This window comes from Ranitomeya imitator, unplaced genomic scaffold, assembly GCF_032444005.1.
Source record: "Ranitomeya imitator isolate aRanImi1 unplaced genomic scaffold, aRanImi1.pri SCAFFOLD_705, whole genome shotgun sequence".
Lineage (NCBI taxonomy): Eukaryota > Metazoa > Chordata > Amphibia > Anura > Dendrobatidae > Ranitomeya > Ranitomeya imitator.
The window spans coordinates 16,752-43,276 of record NW_027194682.1 but is presented as its reverse complement, the minus strand read 5'-3'; the positions used below and the strand labels follow the sequence as shown (position 1 = coordinate 43,276).

The following is a 26,525-nucleotide window of genomic DNA, read 5'->3' as shown; positions in this document are numbered from 1 at the left end:
CCCTTGTGCTGGCCCCATGCCCCTGGTCCCACATCATGCTGCATCCACAGAAGAAAAAAAAACATTCTTCTTACCTTCCCAGCACCGGGCGGCGTCTTCACCCTTCAGATCCGGCGCAGTCGTGATAAAATGTCCGCCGACCTATCAGAGGCTAATGTTAGTGCGCCCGTCGAGGTCACTTTCATGCACTTCCTCTGATAGGCCGTTAAATATTGTGATGCAGACTTTCTGCATTGCAATACATTTCAACTGAATGTGCATCCTCAGACACACATTCAGATGAAACCAGTGGGCCCCATCTACTTCCTGCTCGGGAGCCCGCCAAAGACCCAGGCCCACCGGAGAATTGTCCTGTGGCCCGGCGCTACAGTCCACCTCTGCACAGGTTGGTGGATGGCTTTTCCAGTAAACTTTAGTTAAAATTATTAATAATTCCTGGTCAGCTTTCTGGATCCCAGTATTTACCAAACATATTGGGTTAAAAAGCATCAGTGTATATTAATATTACATCTTGTTTTCATTGTTTATTCATTCATATGAAGAAACATTATGGCTGTGTCTTCTGGTAAATGGGTATATGTGTCGGAATATTGTCCCTGTCTGCAATGTACAGCTTCTGCTAATGGTCTAAAGTATTTAAAATCTGTAGTGTGAGCATCAAGAGTCCTGAAAAGTTGTCTACGTCCTGGAGAGCAGCACATTTAATTCTGCTAATGGCTGGATATCCTTTCTGTAACCTCTTTACCTCTTTCTTCTAACAAGAACGGAGGGCACACCCCATTCTTTCATTAAATGTTTTTACTTGCATCCCTCAGCGTCTCATCCTTCAACAAAAGCCCAGATCTTTAAAGCCGTCTGCTTCTTTCATTTAGCCCGGCATTGTCTCATGCTGCATGCTTGGATTGGAAACCTACCGCATCCCTTTTCAATGATTTCATCTGTTCTGGGTCAAGACACACATGCTGTTTAAGAGCAGAACTATAACATTAACTGAGGTCTTGACTTTTTTTTGCCTTAGAGCAATTTTTTGGCTTTAAATGATGAAAGAGTACGTTATAAAAAATGTCATGCGATTTTACAGTCGATGTAATGCAACAGTTCACTGTGCAAGCGGGAAAGTAAGCAAGCACAAAGTGATAGCTAAAAACACAAGAAGACAATCAAAATGTGTCTGAGCCACTGTTAGCACCATCATATTCCTCTCCCAGGTGACTTAATAAATTGTAAAGGTGCATTTCAGAATAGCATAGCAGAAAGAGCTAAAACTGCCAGTGCAGGACTAGCCGTGCAGGATCTGCAGAAGCCCTGATCAGCTGCAGTGGTGTGGATGGTGTGTGTGTGCGTGTGTGTGTGTATGTGTGCATGTTTCTGTGTGCATGTGTATGGGTATGTGTGCGTGTCTATGTGTATGTGCATGTATGTATGCATGTGCTTATGTATGTGTGAGTGTATTTGTGCGTGTGTGTATACATGTTTGTGTGTGTGAATGTTTATTTGTATGTGTGCGTGTGTATGTGCGTATGTATGTGTGTGGGTAAACTCCTTCATGACTATTTTAGGTGATACCTAATGAAGCTGTGAAGCTGCTTGACAGAATGCCAAGGATGTGGAAAACTCATCAGAGTTAAAAGGGGGGTACTTTGAGGAAGCTAATGTTTAACATATATTGTGTTCTGTGTCTCACCTGTTTCCTTTCTCTTTGTTTCCATGCATTCCTTCATGGTTTTGCTACTTTCAGTCTGAATCTACATTGTGCACATTCCAATATTAGCAAGAAAAACTATTTTATGAACAGGTGTGATCAATATTTTGACTGGTGCTGTACTGTATATATGTATAGAAAAAAGAAAACTTCATCTCACCCCTATGAGTACTTTCATAGTCCATGAAAGGAATCCAAGCACGGAAGGGCGTTTCTGCTTGACGCTGTAAACTGCTGCAAAGAGACAAGCGGGTTTCCAGCTCCGGATATAAAATAAAAAAACTTTATTCCATAATATCAAAAGAAGAGAGATTCAGTTGTTGGACATAGACCGGTGTATGCCGGAGGAAGATGCCGTTGTATCACTGAACGCGTTTCGAACACTTTATATATTGTATGTTCTCTCCGTGTTTGTGTGGGTTTCCTCCGGGTACTCCGGTTTCCTCCCACATTCCAAAGACATACTGAAAGGGAATTTAGATTGTGAGCCCCAACGGGGACAGCGACGATAATGTGTGCAACCTGTAAAACGCTGTGGAATATGTTAGCGCTATATAAAAATAAAGATTATTATTATATGTCACTTGACACATTGTAAGGTTTTAATATTTGAGGTTGAGACCGTCCTGATTAGGGTCACTGATTAGTGGTGGGGTGGCTTTTGCATTATTTTGATAAAAATTATATTAACCAAGCACCCCTATATTACTTTCATGCACCATTGCTGTTTATTTACTGCAGGGTATTTGCCTATTATGTCTCTATCTTGGGTTTTGTCTCTAATCTTTATTTTTTTTATTTTTTATTTTTTTTATATAGCGCTAACATATTCCGCAGCGCTTTACAGTTTTGCACACATTATCATCACTGTCCCCGATTGGGCTCACAATCTAGAATTCCTATCAGTACGTCTTTGGAATGTGGGAGGAAACCGGAGTGCCCGGAGGAAACCCACGCAAACACGGAGAGAACATACAAACTCTCTATTGTATATACACACAAATATATGCAACATACAGTATATATATCCGATTGAAGGGTGGTCACAGAGCATAATCAACCACTGCTTCATTCATCCAGGGCTCTAAGACCCATTTCCTTATTATTATTATTATTATTATTATTATTGTGGGCCATGACAGTTGGACTTCCATTGAAAAGCTATTTGTGGGATGGGGATAACTTTCAAACTTGAGAATACCCCTTTAAAAACTAATGTACTTTATTAACCATAGAACATTGGTATAACATTGTGTTGATATTATGAAGCATGCTTGATTAAAATATTACATGTTGGAAGTAATAGTATCTGATGTGTGATGGCAGAAGCTAATTCTAAACACATACTGGCGGTGACGTCTCTAATTTATCCTGTGTAATCTGCCTTCCATTTTGAAATAATTAGGAACACATCAAAGCAATCAATTGGCACAGCTGTGTCATAATTGCCGCTAATTCACTTAGAGATATGTATCTTACAGAACATTTACAGCATGTTCCAGAACACATTAGGAGGCTGCTGAACTGAGACTTGTAGCTTTCTCCAGCTCCATTGTGTTTCTGGCATTTCTTGTCCGTCGTGTATTGTATTTTAGGCTTTCCTATATCTATCCCATATCTATACACCCCATATTTATATATATATATATATATATATATATATATATATATATATATATATATATATATATCCATCTAATGTAACATCAGCTTAGTTATGCAGACAGAAGCTAAACTGAGATAGGTAAGAAATGTTCTCCATGTGCATGGTCTGAGATGGAGGCCAGGCAGCTGTCATGGGAGCACTACCGCCCTGTTTAATAGCACCTTGTCCCGCACAGGCAAAGTAATCCCAGCCTTTGCTTATTTGAGGACTTGAGAACGCTGCTGACAGGAGATAAATACTTCAAACTTTACTTCTTTCATATGAAATGCTGAACTCATATTTTCCTATTTTTCTCTAAAATAACCTGAGCTGATCTAAGTAATTTATGTTGGAAGTTTAGTTTATTTTACATCTATATACAGTAGATCATATTTTTTTCTTTTTGTTACTTTGTTTCCTAAATGCAACGTTAAAGGGACCCTGTCATGTTCTAAAACACCATTACCTGCACCACACGCAACTCTATGAGTGAAATCCATTAGCTCCCTGGAGGAATAAAGTTCATTTTCTCTTGGTAGCCAAGCTGTCATGGGGATACTGCGACAGAGAGGTACTAGAAGACCGTAGCGTCTAGTTTACTCGCACTCCTGCACTTATTAGAACTGCTTCACCATCCTATTAAACAGGACGGGTTTTCCTTGTTCTTTCATAGCAAAGGTTAATCAGTTCAGTTGATCTACTGGAGCGCTCCATCCTAAATTGTCTCAGCTGTTCTGTGTTGGCCACTCCCCTCTAGTATATTTGCTCATCACTGGCACTTGGGAGTTGCAAGTGATAGCTATTCTTCCTGGTTTGGTGATGAAGGAGAAAGTTCATGGAGTTGGCGGTAGGAGAGTTTTTCTGGAGATTGCTGCGTGGAGTTGGTTTGCATGTTTTTGCTTATCCTCTCACATTTGGTTTCCTCTTCCTACACCATCCATGTGCAACTAATAACCATTTAATTTAATCTATAAAAGGTGTTGAATTAATACAATTTAGAACTTGTTGCCATGGTACTCAGCCTAGGAAGGGCTGTGTGGGGTAAACAGACTTGGTCAATTATTTGATCTAGCACATTGCAGCAAATAATAAGCTAGAAGGATTCCTGGTGATGAAAGCACCACATAATATAAGTGAAATTCTGGACTCAAACCAACTTTTACATTATTGATCCATGATAGGCAACTACGGAAAAACGGGATTAAGCTTGAGCTTTTTTCAGCTGTTAACTGCTGTACACTCCATTGCTTTGTGTTGTGTGAGCAACCTGAAAAATTGATGTATACCAGCCAAATAATAATAATAATTTATATAATAATAATTTTTATTTATATAGCGCCAACATATTCCGCAGCACTTTACAATTAAGCGGGGACATGTACAAACAATAAATTTGGTACAAGTTGAAACAGTGACATTAGGGGTGAGGTCCCTGCTCGCAAGCTTACAATCTACAAGGAAAATAATAAATGTAAAATAATAGTTTACAAGGCAGACTGTTCAAGTATTCTAAAAAAAAAATAATTTTTATGGGATTTATTGTTATAGAATGCTCATATGGATGGCAAGTAATATTGGATTAGACAGTTCTTGTAACATAATTACTGTGTTAACTCATAACTTTTTATATTACAGAATTGAACATGAGGGAGTCAGAAGTACGACGAGTATGTGATGAAACAGTCTGTAAATATGGAGGCATCTGCAAAGAAGATGGGGATGGAATGAAATGTGCCTGCCAGTTTCAGGTAAAGACTACCACAATAAGTGTTTACTTAACAATATGAAAGTGTTCACATGAGACAGATAGTCTGCGGCTTTTTCACTACGGAAATTCTGCAAGATTTTATACATGTTTTTAGGCCAAAAAGTGTGTCTGAAGGTAGTCATGTAAGCAATTAAAAAGTGGAAGGAACCCGTAAACCAAATCTTTGAGAAACTCCTGCACAATGTACTTAGGTTATCAGGAAAATAACTTTCAAATTCTATTCAGGTGAGCACTTTAGGGCTTTTTGTCTATGATGTGAAATAAGTACTATGAATGTTCTGCACCTGCTTTGTAATTATTATGTAGAGTTTTGGTCTTTTAGTATTTTCATAAGAAATGAATCGTTTAATGTCAGTTGTAGTTAATATATTTTCAAAAGACTTTTTTTCTGCTGCTTTCAAATCTTTTAACCTATGCAGATGTCTGGAAGAAAATCCTGCAGGTGCATAATTATAATAATTAGAATTATTTGCTGCCTTTTTGCCAACAGAAAAAAAACCCATAGCTGGCAAAAAAGATATTTTCTTACTAAATAAGAAAAAATGTCAATCTCTAAGGTTAAATGGAGACGCGCGTTGTACGTGACTGGCTCCGTGTGCAGATCCGTGTGCTCTTCCACATACTGGACAGGTGCAGGAGCTACCTATACTAGCACATAGGCGAACATGTGCTGTCCGTGTGCGCTCCGTTGTGACACAAATTGCACTCATATGAACTTCACTCTTAGGCCACGGTCACACGTTCAGTATTTGGTGAGTATTTTACCTCAGTATTTGTAAGTCAAAATCAGTAGTGGAACAATCAGAGGAAAAGTCTAATAGAAACATGTCACCACTTCTGTATTTATCACCCACTCCTGGCTTTATCTTATAAATACTGAGGTAAAATACCAAATACTGATCGTGTGAGTGTGATCTGAGACCTCGTTCTCACTACTCTATTTTCGGTCTGCTGTTACCCAATGGAATAAGAACAATATCTTTCACTGACTGAATCAGTGTGTGAAAGAGTTACTGCATACACTAGTTTCTTCTGTAAGTCGGTATGCGACTCACCCATTCAAGTGCACAAAAAAAAACGATGTCATGCGGAATTACAGTGTAGTATTTGATTTTTACGGGTACATTGTAATAATGTAACATAGGAAACTGTAAATGGTCGTGTAAATATTTAATAGTTGCTTCTGTCAAAAAGGGATTGTATGCGGATGACAAGTGAGAAAAAAATTGTCCATTTTTTCTGGATGTAACTGAGCGATTTTTTTTTTTATATGCTCGTGTGAACCTGGCCTTATGGTCACTGACACATCAGAGTGTGCCAAAGGCACCATTTATAGGGTATCATCACACGTAACAGGGAGGGAAGGGTAAAAAAATACCAGTGGGTGTATTTGTTGGTTTGTACCTCTCTCTGTGTTGTTCACACTGCTGACAGATGGAGCTTTGTCAGCTCACTGACATCCGCTGCAATCACAGAGGCTAGCAGTTTTATATTGGTATCCTGGGTCTTAAGAAAGGCCTCCGTTGCTGATTAGTACTAAGGCCTGTGCTTTTTATATGCGCAGGCAGTATTGTACTGTACTATATATTCATTTAAGACATTATACATTAGTGTTTTTTCTTTTAGTTTAAAGGTAAAAGTACGGTACTCTTCATTGGACAAGAAATATATGATATATAAAGATCACCACAACTTCAAAGAAATGGTTTTAATAACTTACACTGTTCATTCATGCCATTATAGCCAACTGCCTAATATAGGTTGTAATAGTATTGCCAGAAAAGGCTATGATGTTTTGAGGGTCTGGAGAAATTGGAGGCCAAGACAAAATGTTGAACTTAAGTTATGTCTTGCAAATAGTGTTGAGCATTCCGATACCGCAAGTATCGGGTATCGGCCGATATTTGCTGTATCGGAATTCCGATACCGAGTTCCGATATTTTTGTGATATCGGGAACCGGTATCGGGATTAAGATTCATGTGTAAAATAAAGAATAAAAATAAAAAATATTGATATACTTACCCTCGGACGCGCCCTGGTTGTCACCGCTGCAATCGCCATGCTTCCCTTCCTAAGAATGAGCGCGTTAAGGACCTTCGATGACGTCGCGGCTTGTGATTGGTCGCGTGAGCGGTCACATGACCACTTAGCGACCAATCACAAGCCGTGACTTCAACGAAGGTCCTTAACGCACTCATTTTTAGGAAGGGAAGCATGGCGGTTGCAGCGGTGACAACCAGGGCGCGTCCGAGGGTAAGTATATCAATATTTTTTATTTTTATTCTTTATTTTACACATGAATATGGATCCCAGGGCCTGAAGGAGAGTTTCCTCTCCTTCAGACCCTGGGAACCATAGAGGATACCTTCCGATATTTGTGTCCCATTGACTTGTATTGGTATCGGATATCGGTATCGGCGATATCCGATATTTTTCGGATATCGGCCAATACCATTTGATAACGATACTTTCAAATATCGGACGGTATCGCTCAACACTACTTGCAAACCATTCTTGAACAATTTTAGCAGTGTGCATTATCCTGCTGGCAACAGCCAATGCCAGCAGGGAAAAATGAGGCCATGAAGGGGTGTACATGGTCCTACAGTGTTTAGGTAGGTGGTGCATGTCAAAGCAACATCTACATCTTCCAAGCAGAACATTGCCCAGACCATCACACTCCATCATCTTACTCTCTCTTCTACAGATAAGTAGCTCACACACATCCGCTTGTCTTTATGAATGTCAATAAACTTCAGACCATGTTTCATTGCTCCATAGTCTGGTTCTGATGCTCATGTATCCATTATACAATAAGTGCTTTTGGCAGTGGCTGGGTTCGGTATAGGTTACATACTGTAGCCCTGTAGCAAATTGGAAGGTACTCTTAATTCTGAAATCTTTTGTGTTGTCTTTCATCCTTAACTTCTTCACTATTTGTGATCCAGTGGCTCTTGTAGGATCAAACTAGGCTACCTAGGTTTCTCACGCATCAGTGATCCTTAGGAACTCATGAGTCATGACCACAGCATCGGTTCTCCTTCCTTGGACCACTTTTGTCAGTTATCAACCACTGCATAGCAAGTATACCCCCACCCCACAGAGATATTCGGATTCACTTGTCCAGCAATGACAGTTTGGCCCTTGTAAAAATCATTCAGATCTTTACACTTGCCCAAATTTCCTGCTTTTTTGAAAAAACAGTTGTATATTTGCTGGATAATATATCCTACAACTTGGTAGGTGCCATACATACAAGGTAATCAGTGTTATTCACTTCACTTGTCAGTGGTTTTAATGATATGGCAAATAGGCATATATTGCGGTAAATGGAAATTTGTTAATCTTTAAAATACAGAAATAGTTTCTTGTCATGCATCCTGTCAATATAAAAAATCTGGAATTTAATTTATAAAATGGTGCTAAAAAGAATCACAACTTGTCCAGAAAACCAAAATTCAAGGAAAAATAAAATTCAGTTAAAAAGCTTAACCCTTTTCTGACATCGGACGTACTATCCCGTCGAGGTGGGGTGGGCCCCTATGACCACGGACGGGATAGTACGTCCAGCGCGATCGGCGGCGCTCACGGGGGGAGCGCGGCCGATCGCGGCCGGGTGTCAGCTGCCTATCGCAGCTGACATCCGGCACTATGTGCCAGGAGTGGTCACGGACCGCCCCTGGCACATTAACCCCCGGCACACCGCGATCAAACATGATCGCGATGTGCCAGCGGTATAGGGAAGCTTCCCGCAGGGAGGGGGCTTCCTGCGGGCTTCCCTGAGCCCCCCGCAGCAACGCGATGTGATCGCGTTGCTGCGAGGGTCTTACCTCCCTCCCTGCTTGCTCCAGGCCTGGATCCAAGATGGCCGTGGATCCGGGTCCTGCAGGGAGAGAGGTGGCTTCACAGAGCCTGCTCAGAGCAGGCACTGTGAAGCAGCCTGCACTGCTCTCAGATCGGTGATCTGACAGAGTGCTATGCAAACTGTCAGATCATTGATCTGTGATGTCCCCCCCGGGACAAAGTAAAAAAGTAAAAAAAATGTTTTCCAAATGTGTAAAAAAAAATAAAAAAAAATATTCCTAAATAATGAAAAAAAAAAATATTATTCCCATAAATACATTTCTTTATCTAAATAAAAAAAAAACAATAAAAGTACACATATTTAGTATCGCCGCGTCCGTAACGACCCCACCTATAATACTGGCCCACTAGTTAACCCCTTCAGTAAACACCGTAAGAAAAAAAAAAAAAACGAGGCAAAAGACAACGCTTTATTATCATACCGCCGAACAAAAAGTGGAATAACACGCGATCAAAAGGACAGATATAAATAACCATTGTACCGCTGAAAGCGTCATCTTGTCCCGCAAAAAATGAGCCACCAAACAGCATCATGAGCAAAAAAATAAAAAAGTTATAGTCCTGAGAATAAAGCGATGCAAAAATAATTATTTTTTCTATAAAATAGTTTTTATCGTATAAAAGCGCCAAAACATAAAAAAATGATATAAATGAGGTGTCGCTGTAATCGTACTGACCCGAAGAATAAAACGGCTTTATCAATTTTACCAAACGCGGAACGGTATAAACGCCTCCGCCCAAAGAAATTCATGAATAGCTGGTTTTTGGTCATTCTGCCTCACAAAAATCGGAATAAAAAGCGATCAAAAAATGTCACGTGCCCGAAAATGTTACCAATAAAAACATCAACTCGTCCCGCAAAAAACAAGACCTCACATGACTCTGTGGACCAAAATATGGAAAAGTTATAGCTCTCAAAATGTGGTAACGCAAAAAATATTTTTTGCAATAAAAAGCGTCTTTCAGTGTGTGACGGCTGCCAATCATAAAAATCCGCTAAAAAACCCACTATAAAAGTAAATCAAACCCCCCTTCATCACCCCCTTAGTTAGGGAAAAATTAAAAAAATGTATTTATTTCCATTTTCCCATTAGGGCTAGGGCTAGCGTTAGGGTTAGGGCTAGGGTTAGGGTTAGGGCTAGGGTTAGGGTTAGGGCTAGGGTTAGGGCTAGGGTTAGGGCTAGGGCTAGGGTTAGGGCTAGGGTTAGGGCTAGGGCTAGGGTTAGGGCTAGGGTTAGGGCTAGGGTTAGGGCTAGGGTTAGGGTTACGGCTAGGGTTAGGGCTAGGGTTACAGTTTGGGTTGGGGCTTAAGTTACAGTTAGGGTTTAGATTACATTTACAGTTGGGAATAGGGTTGGGATTAGGGTTAGGGGTGTGTCAGGGTTAGAGGTGTAGTTAGGGTTACCGTTGGAATTAGGGTTAGGGGTGTGTTTGGATTAGGGTTTCAGTTATAATTGGGAGTTTCCACTGTTTAGGCACATCAGGGCCTCTCCAAACGCGACATGGCGTCCGATCTCAATTCCAGCCAATTCTGCGTTGAAAAAGTAAAACAGTGCTTCTTCCCTTCCGAGCTCTCCCGTGTGCCCAAACAGAGGTTTACCACAACATATCAGCGTACTCAGGACAAATAGGACAACAACTGTTGGGGTCCAATTTCTCCTGTTACCCTTGGGAAAATACAAAACTGGGGGCTAAAAAATAATTTTTGTGGGAAAATAAAAGATTTTTTATTTTTACGGCTCTGCGTTTTAAACTGTAGTGAAACACTTGGGAGTTCAAAGTTCTCACAACACATCTAGATTAGTTCCCTGGGGGGTCTAGTTTCCAATATGGGGTCACTTGTGGGGGGTTTCTACTGTTTAGGTACATTAGGGGTTCTGCAAACGCAATGTGACGCCTGCAGACCATTCCATCTAAGTCTGCATTCCAAATGGCACTCCTTCCCTTCCGAGCCCTCCCATGCGCCCAAACGGTGGTTGCCCCCAACATATGGGGTATCAGCGTACTCAGGACAAATTGGACAACAACTTTTGGGGTCGAATTTCTCCTCTTACCCTCGAGAAAATACAAAACTGGGGGCTAAAAAATAATTTTGGGGGGAAAGATTTTTTTTATTTTTACGGCTCTCCATTATAAACTTCTGTGAAGCCCTTGGTGGGTCAAAGCGCTCACCACACATCTAGATAAGTTCCTTAGGGGGTCTACTTTCCAAAATGGTGTCACTTGTGAGGGATTTCTACTATTTAGGTACATTAGGGGCTCTGCAAACGCAACATGGAGTCTCATCTCAATTCCTGTCAATTTTGCATTGAAAAGTCAAACGGCGCTCCTTCCTTTCCGAGCTCTCCCATCCGCCCAAACAATGGTTTACCCCCACATATGGGGTATCAGCGTACTCAGGACAAATTGTACAACAACTTTTGGCGTCCAATTTCTTCTCTTACCCTTGGGAAAATAAAAAATTGGGGGCGAAAAGATAATTTTTGTGAAAAAATATGATTTTTCATTTTTACGGTTCTGCATTATAAACTTCTGTGAAGCACTGGGTGGGTCAATGTGCTCACCACACCTCTAGATAAGTTCCTTAGGGGGTCTACTTTCCAAAATGGTGTCACTTGTGGGGGGTTTCAATGTTTAGGCACATCAGTGGCTCTCCAAACGCAACATGGCGTCCCATCTCATTTCCTGTCAATTTTGCATTGAAAAGTCAAACGGCGCTCCTTCCCTTCCGAGCTCTCCCATCCGCCCAAACAGTGGTTTACCCCCACATGTGGGGTATTGGCGTACTCAGGACAAATTATACAACAATGTTTGGGGTCCATTTTCTCCTGTTACCCTTGGTAAAATAAAACAAATTGGAGCTGAATTAAATTTTTTGTGAAAAAAAGTTAAATGTTCACTTTTATTTAAACATTCAAAAAATTCCTGTGAAGCACCAGAAGGGTTAATAAACTTCTTGAATGTGGTTTTGAGCACCTTGAGGGGTGTAGTTTTTAGAATGGTGTCACACTTGGGTATTTTCTATCATATAGACCCCTCAAAATGACTTCAAATGAGATGTGGTCCCTAAAAAAAAATGGTGTTGTAGAAATGAGAAATTGCTGGTCAACTTTTCACCCTTATAACTCCCTAACAAAAAAAAATTTTGGTTCCAAAATTGTGCTGATGTAAAGTAGACATGTGGGAAATGTTACTTATTAAGTATTTTGTGTGACATATCTCTGTGATTTGATTGCATAAAAATTCAAAGTTGGAAAATTGCGAAATTTTCATAATTTTCGCCAAATTTCCATTTTTTTCACAAATAAACGCAGGTACTATCAAATAATTTTTACCATTGTCATAAAGTACAATATGTCATGAGAAAACAATGTCAGATTCACTGGGATCCATTGAAGCGTTCCAGAGTTATAACCTCATAAAGGGACAGTGGTCAGAATTGTAAAAATTGGCCCGGTCATTAACGTGCAAACCACCCTTGGGGGTAAAGGGGTTAAAAAAGAACAATAAAAAAAAAATGATTAATTAACTTTCATTCAAAACAGTATAACAGTAAAACAGTTACCTACCTGCCATTAAAACTATAAAGCATCAGCATTCCTTCTACACATTTCTTTTCCGTTACCATTTTCCCATTTCCACTCTTCCTATTAATTTAGTGCATTGTTATTCTTCCAATATTTGGTTGTTGTCATTATAAGTAAACACTTCTCACTTTTCATTGACAAACCATGGTTTAGTTACAGAAATAGCTTCTGTGGTGGACAGGAATATGACTTATGGTCACCTGCAATGTCTTAGAAACACTTCATTTGTTGCCGCAGTAAATAAACCTGCGAGTGTCTGGCTTTGTGTCCACGTACATTGGCACACTGGAATAAACTGCTGGATATATCACCTATATTTGCTTTATCCACATTTATTGCCTTAGTGTATCATATATATTGACAATATTTATAGTGGAGAGCTCTATCTCTCATCTGACCCCTGTTAAGGCTTCCTGTTTCTGTACACTATTGTCCAGTACCAATGAATACAGTGGTTATATTACTTATTATTAGTATTTTCTTTCTACCAGCCTTAAATACAATAAAGGGGTTCACCATTTTATTATTCCATCAGATTGCACTGTTTAAATATAATAAATTTAGCTTTTATTACTCCCCCTCCTCTTCCCCAGCTCTACCATTGCTTATCCATCAGTGCCCCGTCTTTGATGACATGGCTCCAGAAGTGACCTCATGAGTAGAGATGAGTGAACCTTTTAAGGTTCGGTTCGGCTTGGATCGGCGAACTTCCTGATGTCCTGATGTTCGCCGAACAGTTTGCTGATCAATTTGCCAAACTTATCCAAACCCCATTGAATTCAATGGGACGCAAAACCAAACGCATAGACAACACCTTCAGGGGAGCCCAAAAGCTGCCAAACAGCTCAAATTAGTGGCAGACACCAAGAAAAGTGGCATCAATTGACCAAGAGTACAAATAATATAATTGCGCAGCATGAATGCATGGGACAGGGCTTGGACCAGCATTTCTAGCTTAAACATTGATCATTAACAGGTGGATAAGTGACAGGCAACGTACAGGAAGAAGACCCAACTTTCAGTCAAAATGTTTCCAAAAATTATGGTCAGGCACCAGGAAAAGTGGTACGAACTGACCCACAGTAAAAATTTTATAATGGTGCAGCAGTCAGGAATGGGCCATTCATGAGACAGGGACTTGGCCAGCATTTACAGCTTTGAAATTAAGAGGTGGGTGAGGGACCGCTGTAAGCCTGCTGTACTGGTAACCCTGCCAAATTCAGGCAACACACACGAAGGAGACCCAACTTGGAGTCAAAAAATTTTGAAAAATTAGGGCCAGACACCAGAAAAAGTGGCATCAAATGACCCACGGTAGAAAATACATAATGGTGCAGCATGGATGGATGGGAGAGGTCCTGGCCCAGAACTTCTAGCTTACAAATTGGTCAGACAGATGTGGGTGAGTGACATGTGTATGCCTGGTGCACTGAGACCCCTTCCAATACAGGCAACCCATCAGATGGAGACCCAACTTGGAGTCTCCACATTTCAAAAAAATATTGGCACGCATCACTAAAGTGGCATCAATTTCCCCAGAGTAGAAATAGTATAATGGGGCTGTGATGCCACTTCCACTACAGGCCACCCACCAGATGGAGTTAACTTGGAGTCTCCACATTTCAAAAAATTATTGGCACATACCGCTAACATGGCATGAATTTTACCACAGTAGAAATATTATAATGGTGCTGTGAGACCCTTTCAACTACAGGCAATCCACCAGATGGAGACCCAACTTAGAGTCTCCACATTTCAAAAAATTATTGGCACACAAAACTAAATTGGCTACACACAACAAGGAGACCCAAATAAGAAAATAAGAGTCTCCATGTACCAAATATTTGGTTTGTTGTGACTCACGAGCAAGCAAAAAGGAGAAGGAATATTAATTGCTTTAAAAAAAAAAAAAAAGAAGCAAATTGTAAAAGTGACAATGCTGGAGACACATTCTGATTGTTGCGCCACCAAGGCATTTGTTAGTAACATCAGTAGCAGTAGCAACAGCAGCCACAGAAGCCATAACAAAGGTGTCACACTGTAATAACGCAAGATCATACTGAAAACTACACCATCGCCCAGTCTGCGACTAGAGTGCAAAAGTCATTGGAGAACCATGACTTGTTCATTTTGATGAAAGTTAGGTGGTCTACACTTTCAGGGGACACACAAATGCGCTTATCTGTCAGGACAACACCAGCAGCGCTGAAGACACGTTCTGAGAGAACTCTGGCTGCTGGGCATGACAGAACCTTCAAGGCATAACCTTCAAGGCGTAACTGGTGAGCTCAGACCACTCTTCCATTTTTGAAGACCAAAATACAAAAGAGTCCAAACACCCCTGTCATGATCTGTACTTTTTTCCCTGTCCTGTATTTTGTGTAATATGTCATGATGTGATGCGACTTCTCTTTCCTTGTATTTACTGTACATTTTGCAATGTCATGGGGTGTATGTAACTAACCTGTCTCCTTCCCCCAATGCTTGCAGCCCTGAGCTCTAATGTAGTTAAGCTTTGTCCACACCACTAGGGAAGGAATAGCCATTCTTCCTCACAGCACGTGGCTAGTCAAATGCACACAATGAATAGACTAAGTGGAGCCACCAGTCTAGAATCTTCTGGTGGACCCAACCATTGAATAGAAGGTGTGACCTCTACCCCCCTTCTTGGGCGGATCCCTGGAGCTCAGACAATCCATTCTTATTTTGAGATCAGATGTGAGTTGATCCTTGAAGGAGAAGGAGTGGGGATTCTTAGCTGAGGCAAGACCCCATGTCCATCTGTGACTGCGGAAGCGAACGGGGCGAGACTTGAGCTGAGGACATATCTCGTCGTTCGTGAGATTGTTTTGGGATCCCTTGGACTAATTGTGGACTATTGCTTTGTTACCTGGCACAAGGATTATCGGGAGGTGCCCCCGAACCTGTTCCATTGGACTAATTGTGGACTCTGTAGATCTACCTGCATGTGTTGTTCCAGCATTCTTGATAATAAATCTGTTGAATCATCCCTCGGCCTGTTGTCCCTTCTTGCTCTGCCGTACACCCCGTCACAACCCCACAATGGCATCAGTATTGAGCTTGAGATACTCCTGCACCATCCTCTCCAATCGTTCACTTTGTGTCAGACTTGTGCTTTGTTCTGCTGGTGCATAGGCTGGTCTAAAAAATAACAGCTGACAGTTTTTCACTCACCCCAACTGTAGCGGGTAAACAAGTGAAGGTTCTGAGGCCAGAGACCTGTGTGAGAGCACTTTTCACAGTGACGGAGGAGGAAGCAGCAGTTGCGGTTCATGGGGGAGGCCAGTGGTTGGCGAGGCCCGCTAGGCCACATTTTAGCAGATAGAGATTCCCAGACTAATGCATGCTGAATGCACATGTGCCGGTTTATGCATGTAGTACTAAAATTATTACAATTTTTGCCTGTACTGAGTTGTTTTTTACACAGTTGGCAGATAACGTGAGTTGGGTCATCCTTTACAGTCTCAAATAAGGCCTAAGCTAGGCAACCCTTACCACCCCTACAAACTGCAGACTCACGACAGCTGCTGGCCACAGCCAGAGTTGTTGGTGAGGATGCAGTGCTTGTTGTGGTTGCATCACTCCGTGTGCGGCAAGCAGCAGTGTAACCTCCTCGTCTTCCTCCTCCAGCTGCTTTTCTGAGCTACTCAGCTGCATGCCTCTTAGTTCACAACATGCATTCCTCTTAGTTCACATCGTCATCCTCACTGTTCTCCTACTCCTCGCTTTGAGAGTCACCCTCCTCCTCTTCCTGCCATGGAAGCACCGTACTGTCCGCGTGCGCCTCAGGTACAGCGGGTACGGAAAGTATTCATACCCATTTAAATTTTTCACTCTTTGTTTCATTTCTGCCATTTGGTAAATTCAAAAACATTCATTTTTTTACTCATCAATGTACACTCTGCACCCCATCTTGACTGAACAAAAATAGAAATGTAGCAATTTTTGCAAATTTATTAAAAAAGAAAAACTGAAATATCACATGGTCATAACTATTCAGACCCTTTGCTCAGTATTGAGTAGAATCACCCTTTTGAGCTAGAACAGCCATGAGTCTTCTTGGGATTGATGCAACAAGTTTTTCACACCTGGATTTGGGGATCCTCTGCCATTCCTCCTTGTAGATCCTCTCCCAGGTTAAATGGTGAACGTTGGTGGACAGCCATTTTCAGGTCTCTCCAGATATGCTCAATTGGTCAGGGCTCTGGCTGGGCCAGTCAAGAATGGTCACAGAGTTGTTCTGAAGCCACTCATTTGTTATTTTAGCTGTGTGCTTACGGTTATTGTCTTGTTGGAAGGTGAACCTTCGGCCAAGTCTGAGGTCCAGAGCACTCTGGAAGAGGTTTTCATCCAAGATATCTTTGTACTTGGCCACATTCATGTTTCCTTCAATGGCAACCCGTCGTCCTGTCCTTGCAGTTGAAAAACACTCCCATGGCATAATGCTGCCACCACTATGTTTCACTGTTGGGATTCTATTGCGCAGTTGATGAGCAGTGCCTGGTTTTCTCCACACATACCGCTTAGAATTATCACCAAAAAGGTCTATCTTCATCTCATCCGACCAGAGAATCTTATTTCTCATAGTCTGGGAGTCCGCCATGTGTTTTTTAGCAAACTCCATGCGGGCTTTTATATATCTTGCACTGAGGAGCGGCTTCCATTGGGCCACTCTGCTATAAAGGCGCTACTGATGGAGGGCTGCAGTGATAGTTGACTTTTGTGGAACTTTCTCCCATCTCCCTACTGCATCTCTGGAGCTCAGCCACAATGATCTTGGGGTGCTACTTTACCTCTCTCACCAAGGCTCTTCTCCCACGATTGCTCAGTTTGGCTGGACGGCCAGGTCTAGGAAGACTTCTGGTGGTTACAAATGGTTGCAATGAAACAAAGAGTGAAAAATTTAAAGGGGTATGAATGCTTTCCGTACCCACCGTATCTGAGTCTCATCGGGATCACCTCCACCCCCAAGGGTGAACGTCTGGTGACAAGGGTCTTAGTTCTGCTCAGACCCTACTTTGTTGCGCCCCTGATCCAACTGAAAAAATTGGGGGTATAGGTGCAAATGCTTTCCTCCTCTTGAGTCTGTTAATCTTTGGAGCAGACCTCTGATGCCCATGGAATAGAATGTGCAAACAGCTTTACAGACTCGCCCATCTGTGGTTCCCAACAGTTAGTCGGGCAGTTGGAGAGTCATGACGTGGGGGGAAATAAGGGTAATTGGGGTGCCCTTCTTAATCAAAATGTTTGGCCCCGATAACCTTATAAAGCCTAAACTCACCTCTTGTGCTGGCGCTGTTCCCGTGGTGTCAGAAGTCGCTCTCCCTGGGGCTGTCATGCGGTGTTGGGACACGTCATGTGATGCTGGTGCCCAATCAGCCCTGCGTCACGGTCCCCTCTTCGTATATTTTGAGCATGAAGATTGGTAGCCTGTTTACACTGCACGATTATGGGGAGATAATCATCCCTGGGAATGCACCCTGAAGAGTGGTAAATGTAATACAGTTAGCAGTGATAGATGACCGAGTGCCTCCGCAGTGTGCGTAATGTAGCACACAAAGTGTGTAAAGTAGCACACTGCCTACTGGTAATGTTGCCGACATTGCTAAACTCAGAGGCCCAAGCCCAAAGGGTAATGTTTGCCAATATAGTCATATAACACACTATTTGTATACTCCAGTACTTTCATTGTGTAGAGCCATGACTGATCAATGCCACAAGCACAATCTAGAACAATGTCTAAGTATTGACCGTTTGCAGATTACATATTGATGAGATTTTACACACTTATATGGATTACCTCGGAGTAAGGGTACCGTCACACTATACCATTTTGATCGCTACGACAGTACGATTCGTGACGTTCCAGCGATATCGTTACGATATCGCTGTGTCTGACACGCAGCAGCGATCAGGGATCCTGCTGAGAATCGTATGTCGTAGCAGATCGTTTAGAACTTTCTTTCATCGCTGGATCTCCCGCTGTCATCGCTAGATCGGTGTGTGTGACACCGATCTAGCGATCTAGCAATGCGATCCAGCGATGCGTTCGCTTGTAACCAGGGTAAACATCGGGTAAATAAGCGCAGGACCGCGCTTAGTAACCCGATGTTTACCCTGGTTACAAGCGTTAAACTAAAAAAAAAACAAACAGCACATACTTACATTCTGGTGTCCATCAGGTCCCTTGCCGTCTGCTTCCCGCACTGTGACTGCCGGCCGTAAAGTGAAAGCAGAGCACAGCGGCTGTGCTTTCACTTTCACTTTACGGCCGGCAGTCACAGTGCGGGAAGCAGACGGCAAGGGACCTGACGGACACCAGAATGTAAGTATGTGCTGTTTGTTTTTTTTTAGTTTAACGCTTGTAACCAGGGTAAACATCGGGTTACTAAGCGCGGTCCTGCGCTTAGTTACCCGATGTTTACCCTGGTTACCCAGGGACCTCAGCATCATTGGTCGCTGGAGAGCTGTCTGTGTGACAGCTCCCCAGCGACCACACTACGATTTACCTACGATCACGGCCAGGTCATATCGCTGGTCGTGATCGTAGGTAAATCGTATAGTGTGACGGTACCCTAAGAGGGGAAATCTGATGTAAGGCCAAGAGATCTGTAGCATCGCTTGGAAAAATGATTGTCAGGTTGGTCACACTTGCCAAACATAGTGTTTGACAAGTGTGACCAACTTTTTTACTATTGATGCTGCCTATGCAGCATCAATAGTAAAAAGATATAATGTTAAAAATAATTTAAAAAAAATCATATTCTCACCTTCCGGCAGCCCCCGCAGCGTTCGCGATGCTCCCGGCAACTCCCGTTCCCAGTGATGCCTCGCAGCAATGACCCCAGAGGACGTAGCATCACGTGGGACTGCTACGTCATCACAGGTCATTGTCGCAAGGCATTACTGGGAATAGGAGCTGCCAGGAGCATCGCTAAGGCCTGGGCTGGATTCGGGGGCCGCCGGAAGGTGAGTATATAACTATTTTTTATTTTAATTCTTTTTTTAGGGCCTGGAGGAGAGTCTTCTCTCCTTCACCCTGGGTACCATCTGCACATGCCCTGCTTACTTTGCGCATGGTGGGCATAGCCCCATTCAGGAAGTAAGCAGATCAATTCATTCTCCTATGTGTGCGAAATTGTTGCAATTCCGCACAAAGAATGAGCATGCTGCATATTTTTCCGCGATGCGATTCCGCCTTGGAAAAATATGCAGCATTGGCACAGCATTGCGGAATTCCATTGAATTCAATGAGTTGTTTTGTGTATGCGTTTTCACAGCGTTTTCGCGGCGAAAAGCCACGGCAAAAATGCATACAGTCCGCAATGTGTGCACATAGCCTAAGAAGTCAAAAGAAAAGATTTTGCTTTACTCATAGACTCTGGAATGGAGTCACATATCCCTTACATAGACGTGAAATTGCATGGCATTTACCATATAGTGTCTACAATAGAAGAATACATTTATGAATGATTGAGGGTTTTCTAACACAAGTTTATAAAAAGCAATTGAAACGTTATGGCCAAATACCTAGTGTTCCACCCTGCAAAGTGAGGCTGACATAAATATTAAGTGAAAACTGACAGCCGCATATAAATATTACCCAATGTATAAATAGTTTAACAGCACATAAATCAATAGTGATAACCAAGTATCCAATATATATATATAGTATGCCTATAGCGTGTCCTGTATGGGTTTGTAACCAAAATACTGCCGCCATGTGGTTGGATGACAAGACATTTACATACAGTATGTAGGCCAATAGAGGGGGATCTGACACCTAATTGTTTATACAGGCTCGGACTGGCCCAGAGGAGAATTCTCCGGTGGACCCCTGTGCAGGAGTAGGCCACCACCCTCTTATATGAGCAGTAGTTGGCACAGTATACTTGAATCACTATGTACAGACAAATGCAGCTTTTTTTTTTATTCCAAAATCAACCCATTTTATTGCTATAGAAATTTGTGAATGATGGTAAAGTCATATTGGCATGTAGCTGGAGTTGATATTACTGGTGGGCTCTTGGTACCCCAGTCTGACACTATGCAAGGACATTGTGGCCCACACTCACTAACCAAGGGGAAACAATGCAGTGCCACCCAATTACCAGTGTAGTTGAGAGTGGCTCCTGCTACCCTTATAGTTAACACCCTTATAATATCTCTGTATAGGAATGTACAGAGTGATGTAGGTGGTAGAAGCTGGGCGGGAGAGGGAAAGCATCGACTTCTGTCCACACCATTTCCTGCTGCACTCATTTCCTACGTCAAAATGCAGTACAGGAATATATAGCGTGATATGGGCGATAACAAGCACATGGGGGTCCATGCTTAGCGGTTCCTGCTGTTCTAGCACGGTGGTGTGGGGAGTGTAGGACGCTCGTGTTTCAGATTAGCGGCTTCAATGCCCAGCGGATCCTGCTACATTCAGCTCATACACCCAAGTCCTGGAGGGAGAAGATGGAGAAGAAGGCCACGTCATCCAATCGCACTGCACTCAGCAGTGTGGCAGATGGCACCTCCTGCTACACTGAACTGCGCTTTCACTGAGTAGGCCAGTGGGGCATCATGCAAAGGGACCTCCATATTGGTTTGTCTTGGGTGTTTTTTGCATTCAGAATAGCTGATGCATTTGCATTACTTTATCATTCCTAATTCCACTAACTCAGTATATAAACTGCCCCATAACTCATATACATGCGCTGTATATAAGGACACAAATAGAAAAATGACTATTACTGTGTCCCCAGAAAATTGGTTGCTGTGCATTGGTTATCGGAAAAGTAGTGAACAACCTTATTCTTATGGATAAAGGTGGTATACAAACTGAAGTAGGCCTCGTCCTTTGGAGAAAATCTGGTCCCCCTGGTTAGATACACAAGGTGTAGCTTCCTTGATATTATCGAGTCATTGATTTTACAGTATTTTGCAATGAAGTATTGCATGTACTGTAATAGGTAAGGGGTATTATGGGGAGCGGTATTTGATTGGGTACATTTTTATTTGTATATTTCTATGTTGGAGGTGTAAGACACTTATAATTCACTATAAATATGTGTAATTTTAGGAAACTACACTAATTCTCCAATTTGCAGATTGACTGTCACATGGAAATTAACTTATACTGCAATGACATTGGTTGATCATTTGCCAACTATCAAGGGTGGATTAGACAGCTGCCATTGGCCAGTCTACATGCACCATACTGGTAGCATTGTTGTCAGGGGAGGTGGGGGATTTGTGAGAGTTTCTGTTTTCTGCTTGTCTTTGTCAAATGAAAATGTTCAATAAAAATATCTGATAAAGAAAAATTAAAAAGACACACATTTAAGAAAAGGTAAAAAGTCCAGAACATGCAAGTGTGTGTTCATGAGGGGCTCAATAAACAGGTCACTCTAGGAAAGAGCAGGTGATTCGCTGCCAATCTGCAGTTCCTACTCTCTGCCACCACCACCAATCTAGCTTAAGCTGAACCATGTGAGACAGGCAGATCATAAGGACAGACTTACTATTAGACTGCCACCGCCAATCATGTGATGATGTCAAGCATCCCCTTAGCATCTCCTACATCAGCATCTCAAGGCCAAAATAATTCATACTTAGTGTAGGATAAGTAGGAGATGTGGCAGTGTTAAAGGGAACCTGTAGGATCACTTTACTGTCCCCAAAACACTACTATAGTAGTATGGATGCAGATTTAATTAACTGATCATGCATACTAATGCAATCTTTGAAAAATTAACTTTTATTCCATCGCATGTGCTAATGAAGCAGAACTAGTCTGGCAAAGTATCTTCTCTCCAGGTTAGTTCTGCCTTGGACCTTCTAATCATACCTCCCTAGGTGTAATTGACAGTCTACATACAGTACTCATTATGGTTGGGACATTATGCAGGCTGTTAGTCCTGCTAATGGAGGCAGAGTAGAAGATCTGAGGCAGGGCTAGTCAGGGTTAGGAGACTTCCCTTTGGACTAGTCAGGGTTAGGAGACATCACTCTGGACTAGTCAGGGTTAGGAGACGTCACTCTGGACTAGTCAGCTTTAGGGGACATCCCTGTGGACTAGTTGGGGTTAAGAGACATCCCTGTGGACTAGTTAGGGTTAGGAGACATCCTTCTGGACTAGTCAGGATAGGAGACATCCCTCTGGACTAGTCAGGGTTAGGAGACATCCCTGTGCACTAGTCAGGGTTAGGAGACATTCTTCTGGACTAGTTAGGATTAGGAGCCATCCCTCTGAACTAGTCAAGCTTAGTAGATGTCCCTCTGGACTAGTCAGGGTTAGGAGACATCCCTGTGGACTAGTCAGGATTAGGAGACATCCCTCTGGACTAGTCAGGGTTAGGAGACATCCCTGTTGACTGGCCAGGGTTAGGAGACATCCTTCTGGACTAGTAAGGATTAGCAGACATCCGTCTGGACTAGTCAGGATTAGGAGACATCCCTCTGGACTAATCAGGGTTAGAAGACATCCCTGTGGACTAGTCAGGGTTAGGAGACATCCATCTGGACTAGTCAGGATTAGCAGACATCCCTCTTAACTAGTCAGGGTTAGGAGACATCCCTGTGGACTAGTCAGGGTTAGGAGACATCCTTCTGGACTAGTCAGGATTAGCAGACATCCCTCTAGACTAGTCAGGGTTAAGAGACATCCCTCTATACTAGTCAGGGTTAGGAGATATCACTCTAGGCTAGTTAGGGTATGAAGACATCCCTGTGGACTAGTCATGGTTAGGAGACATCCCTGTGGACTAGTCGGGATTAGGAGACATCCTTCTGGACTAGTCAGGGTTAGAATACATCCCTCTGGATTAAGCAACACTGCAGAATTAAAGTTACCCTTATTTTTCGGACTATAAGACGCACTGGACTATAAGGCGCACCCAGGTTTTAGAGGTGGAAAATAGGGAAAAAAATATTTGAAGCAAAAAAATGTGGTACTATTATATGTGGTGTTATTATATATAATAGTATGTTATTATGTTGGAAGCTGCAGGACGAGTATGGTGTCTGTGAAGTACTGTATGAAGATGCTGGAGGGTGAGTATAACAATGGGGGTACAGGGCTTGAAAGCACCACTCCAGCACTGCAAAATAACACTGGAGTGCTGCTTTAAAATCCCATGGAAGAACTATAACTCCCAGCATGTCCTGCATATCCTATGACATGCTGGGAGTTAGGCTGCTGTCACACTAGCAGTATTTGGTCAGTATTTTACATCAGTATTTGTAGCCAAAACCAGGAGTGGAACAAATAGAGGAAAAGTACAATAGAAACATATGCACCACTTCTGCATTTATCACCCACTCCTGGTTTTGGCTTACAAATACTGATGTAAAATTCTGACCAAATACTGGTAGTGTGACGGCAGCCTTATAGTTCACCAAAGGAGTGGCAGAGTGCTTTATTGTGTTTTGTAAAGACTAACCTCTTAATTGTGGCAGCCAGCCAGGCACGCAGTGGTGAGGTAAAAAGCTGGAGAATCCCATGACCGCACACACAGAGCCTTCCCTCTTGTTGCCTTTCCAGCACAGGTTATAAAAGGAAGCCAGCAGATTCTAGTGGGGATTCTGAAGGACCTGTGATGAAGTCAAGAAGAGGGAGGGCTCTGAGCTGCCATGTGATGCTCCAGCCCGCCCACTTCTGACATCACACAGGTCCTCCTTGTGCACAGCAGTCCAGCCCAGGCAGGTATGCAGCATCTCATCTCCTCTCCCCTGCCACCCTGCTGCTGCTGCCCCCTCCTCCCCTGGACACACAGATCTCCCCCGCTGCTGCAGGAATCCAGCGCTGGGGAAACCATGTGTGTCCCTGCAAGTGGAGTATTCATTTGCTGCTCCTGGCTCCCTGCTCAGCTGATAGGTGGGCGGAGAGCCGCTAATGAATATTACCTGCACTTAATCATCGGGACCATGTGGTTTCCTCAGCTGATTCAGGGCAGTGGGGGACATTTTTCTGCCTCCTGAAGTGGGATCACAGTGCGATCCCACTTGCTGCTGCCCCCCTCACCACATGTTACATCCCTACCATAAGACGCACCCACACTTTCCTCCCAAATTTGGAGAAAAAAAAGTGCGTCTTATGGTCAGAAAAATACGGTAATTTTTCAAAGATTGCAGCATTTGTAAGTTATATAAAATACATAATCAAATTAAAGAACTCTGCATCCATACGGTTCTAGTAGTCAAGGAGGATAGTCGGGGGACCTTACAGGTTCTCTTTAAAATAATATCCACCCACTACTATTAGTTATTTCTAAACTTTTGTTTAGGTTGAATTATTTTGAAATGTCTAAAGCATGCAATAAAAGAATTGGAAGGTACTGTAGCTAATAACAGTTTGTCTTACGGGCTACAAAAATAGGATATAACTCCTCCCGCAGACAGTATTATCTGAACGTTATATCACTGGGTACCACTACACCACGTTCCTGCTGTATCTTCACAATCTTTTCTTCACCATTTAACAAATGCCACTTTATTTTGCAGTGTCACACTAACTACGTGCCAGTGTGTGGATCAAATGGAGACACTTATCAAAATGAATGCTTCCTAAGAAGATCTGCCTGCAAACAACAAAAAGATTTAAGTGTGGTATCAAAAGGACCGTGCTTTTCTGGTAAGAACAGTCTATCATCCCCATAAACCCGTCTGTAAAGCTTATATTAGGTATAAATAAGGCCTCCAGAAATGGGACTCTTAATCACAGACTTCCACTGGTATGTCTCCTGGCATCACAGGTTTGATTTGCTCGACGAATTTAGAGGATGAAAATCAATTCACCCTCTGATTTTATCCTTCTGTGGTCTGTGCAGAAGTATAATAATTGTGTATGACCACAATATACCAGCTTTCTGCTCGCATATATGGATGCAATGCTAATGGTGTATTTTAATAGCTATTCCAAGAGACCCGTAGACATTTCAGATGCCGATTCTATGTGCGAATGCTGGTATTAACTACATGCTATATTACTTTGTTGCATCTCTTGGTTTTATTTAACTATTTTATGGACTGAAGCACTTTACTGAGAGAAGACTGAAGTAGTGTTCAATCCAAGCTTTCTTTTTAGTGAATTGACCACCAGAACTGCCATATCTGCTGTGACTATAAGTGAATTGGGGGGGGGTAATGTAATGTTTCTTAAAGGGAATCTGTCAACAGGTGTTTGCTATTTAATCTAAGGGCAGCATGATATAACGGCTGAGACACTGATTTCAGCGATGTGTCACTTATTAGGATGTGTGCTATAGTTTCAATGCAATTAAGGTTTTATCAGCACGAGATTATCACAACAAGGACTACAAGTCTCGTGCTTCCTGGTCCAGTGCCTACCACTGATTAGCAGCTTACTGTCTATACACAATGTACACGGAAAGTTGTTCATTAGTGGTGTTGGCAGGGTTAGCTCTCTGAGCTCTCCTACATCTAATAACTGTGTTACAACTGCTGCACCCAGTAAACTAAGTGATACATCACTGGAATCAGGGACTCTTTTCCTAAATTAAACTGATGAAAATAGCATAAACCTGGTGACAGATTCCCTTTAATGGAATGGTATATGTGATACCAAGGTCTTATGAAAAACTGGATTTTAACCTATCAAGACGTGGACTAATTTGGCTTTATTGTCCACACATGTTTTTCAACATTGCCTTCCAAGTGCTGTCTTTTTTTTTTTTTTTTTTTTGTAGACTAAGCTGAATGAGGGCTTTGCATTTATTGGTAGTACCATTGTTGTGCATATACAACCTGATGCCAAACTTTTATTTACTTTTTATTCAAAGAAATATAAAATACAGCAATTCTGCTGTATTATTTACATTTACATATTTATATTTTAATTTGCTGAACAAATAAATTGTTAATTTTATTCTGTGAGTGAGCACAATAATGGTGATACTAAATGTCTAAAGTTTTATTATGTTTTATTA

General features: G+C 42.1%; 1 protein-coding gene across 1 annotated transcript in view; it reads left to right on the top strand.

The window, feature by feature from the left end:
- LOC138656267 (tomoregulin-1-like) overlaps positions 1-25,210 on the top strand; it is a gene marked incomplete at its 3' end in the record, with an annotated part of 108,188 nt that extends 82,978 nt beyond the window's left edge. Inside the window, exons 2-3 of the mRNA XM_069743665.1 lie at positions 4,983-5,095; positions 25,081-25,210. Of these exons, the coding sequence (XP_069599766.1) occupies positions 4,983-5,095; positions 25,081-25,210 (243 nt within the window). The remainder of the gene's footprint in view (positions 1-4,982; positions 5,096-25,080) is intronic.
- Positions 25,211-26,525: the final 1,315 nt, after the last annotated feature.